Genomic DNA, 2,554 nt, shown 5'->3' on the forward strand with positions numbered 1-2,554 from the left:
AAAAGTGGTTTGTCCCAGATGTACCAAGAGTTGGGAAAGGAAGTGAAACAGTAGCTAGAACTCAATGTACTTTCCACATTTCATTTATTCTCCATCTCCAAAACATCTTTAGAACATATTGACAGTAGTACACCTCAATTTGACAGCTCTGAAACCACATTACGGATTACAAGAGAATCATAATGCAGAATTTGATGTCAAATTATAAGTGTTCTGTAAACAAGTCAGAAATAAAACAAACTAAATTTAATGATACATTCTAGCAAATCAAACAGCCTATATAGGTGCCAGCCTGAGACTTTCATAAGCAGATATCTCAGGCTAGCCCCAAGGCATACATCCTAAACAGATGTCAACAAACAATAGCCATCTGCACCCCTTTGGCCCATGTCTGTCAAACAATGGAGGAGCGAGCCTCTTTCAAATCAATTGATGGTAAATCAAAGCCCGATTCACACATACAGGACAAAGCTGAGGTGTACTGGTTACATATCACAGCATGCTGGAAAGGACAATGTGAAGAAAAAAAATATCCAAGCCAACGCAGTGGGCCTACGGTTTGGGCCAGCCATGTTGCATTAATCAGCCATAAGTTATTGGGAAAGTGTTGTTCCATGCTCCAATCACAGGATGGGTCTAGGCTGCTGGGTCAGGAGGAGGCCAAAGCGTTTCTTCAGGGTCACCCGGTGCCTGGAGAACTTGTCATCAGGCGAGAAGCGGGCAGGATGGGCAGAGCTGGTGGGCTGGCCCAATAGATCCACCTTCTTTTGAGCCACGCCATGGGAGAACGTGAGGAAAGGGGTGAGAAGAAAAGAGAAAGCATGAACAAGTAGCCTTGTATAACTTGTCACATAACTAGGATGTTAGTGTTGGACAGGCCCATTTTCTACATACAAGTTGTAGGGTCAGAAGAATACGTTTGGAAACGTGGAACAATCCTTTGAGAAGCTTAGGACAAACACTAAAGTTAGCCAACTAGCTAGTTAAATCAGGACCTAGCTACAATAACACCATATTAAGTCCTACAAATGCATTAAAATACTGAAAATGTAGCTAATGTCTATAGAGCAGACACGATTCTATTCCAAATTGAATACTGCTAAACGTTAGAGTACAGTAGTTAAATAAAATAAATAAAAAGTAGCTTGCTAAACAAACCTTCAGTGTGTAAACTCTCTCCCCATTCTCGTTCAAATAGAACTGCAGGAACATCGTGGTAAATAACGTGTGCTTTTTAAGTTATAAACAAATTTACTGCACCGACCAAAGTGGACTTGTTCACTTTTATTTGACAGAAAATGTATCTGTGGCGTTCCTGCGATCCACGTGCAAGTTTTTCTTCTTGGGTAGAAACTAAAAAGCGGATATCCGTAAGCAAAAGGATAGCTCTTCCGCAAAGCAAATCGGGAAAATGAGTTTTATTTGCAGTCCTCATACTTGAAAGAGTTTTCGTATTATAATATTTTATAAACATAGTCTGTACAACATTATTATCATGTTCTGTTTATATAATAGTTTTTTTTGTCCCCAGAACGTTTGATCATCACAACTATCTGAGTTAGAATCAGAACTCGAAATGTTTATTTTCGAAACAGAATGAACGAAAAATGCAAAATGATAATTTGCGTGTGCGCACAGAAACAAATGCCATAACAGGTGAGTTTATATATTATTTGACAACATGACGGAAAAGCCACGGTATCATTAGGCTTCTCAAGTTTTTCTGATGTTTAATGAAATTACCCAGTGGGATATCAATGTATTTTCCCTATTATGCTGGCTTTAAATACATCCGATTCACCAGTCTCCATCATGAGGCAGCCTGTCTGGGATAGTTTATGACATTTACAAAGTTAGCTTTATTACATAGTTTACATAGTTGTTTTCGATATAGCTAGATCAGTGATGTCCGGAGGGGGGGAGGCAATGACGACTCAGTCGGGGTCTCAATTTAATGTTGCTAGTTAGAGTAATAGAATACACAAGGTGCAATTTCGAAATTTGGTTGCCCATTAGCAGTCACTCAATTAGCCCATGTCAGCATTTTTAGATTGGTAAATTATTCAAGCGGCCAGCTATCTACGCTTGTAACCTAGTAAGCATGGTCGAATTACCGACCAGGGTGGGGCCCATTGATCTTCAGTTATCATATTAAAAACTGCAATCATTTGCCTCCACCCTATGGCAAAATGTGTAGAATTGCAGGAAATTAGCTGTAAAACTGCAAATGGCAAAATGAGTAGAATTGCATGAAATGAATTTATAAAATAGCAATACTTCTCTCCGCCCCATGGCATCAACTAGTAATTGTTTTGCTCATGGGGGTATGGATGTGGGTTCACAGACCCACCAGCCGCTGCGGCCAATCATGAAGAGTTCAGTTTTTTTGTGGCCCCAACCCCATCAAAGTTACCATCCCTGAGCTAGACTAGTTGTAATAGTCCTATTTCAGGGAGAGATTGAGATGCTCACTGACTCTCACTAAACAGAAACTCCCAAAACTACATTAAGTTTAGCATGATATCAAATACTGTATGTTTTGGCAGGTGCAAAA

General features: G+C 39.7%; 1 protein-coding gene across 1 annotated transcript; it reads right to left on the reverse strand.

Annotated features, from left to right (window-relative positions):
• Positions 1 to 69: 69 nt before the first annotated feature.
• LOC115194575 (H/ACA ribonucleoprotein complex subunit 3) lies at positions 70 to 1,374 on the reverse strand. Its single transcript, XM_029754386.1, has 2 exons — positions 1,159 to 1,374; positions 70 to 764 (listed from the first exon to the last, which is right to left on the reverse strand). Exons 1-2 carry the CDS (start codon positions 1,210 to 1,212, stop codon positions 624 to 626), a joined length of 195 nt encoding a protein of 64 aa, XP_029610246.1. The 5' UTR covers positions 1,213 to 1,374; the 3' UTR covers positions 70 to 623.
• Positions 1,375 to 2,554: the final 1,180 nt, after the last annotated feature.

Source organism: Salmo trutta, chromosome 5 (genome assembly GCF_901001165.1).
Source record: "Salmo trutta chromosome 5, fSalTru1.1, whole genome shotgun sequence".
Lineage (NCBI taxonomy): Eukaryota > Metazoa > Chordata > Actinopteri > Salmoniformes > Salmonidae > Salmo > Salmo trutta.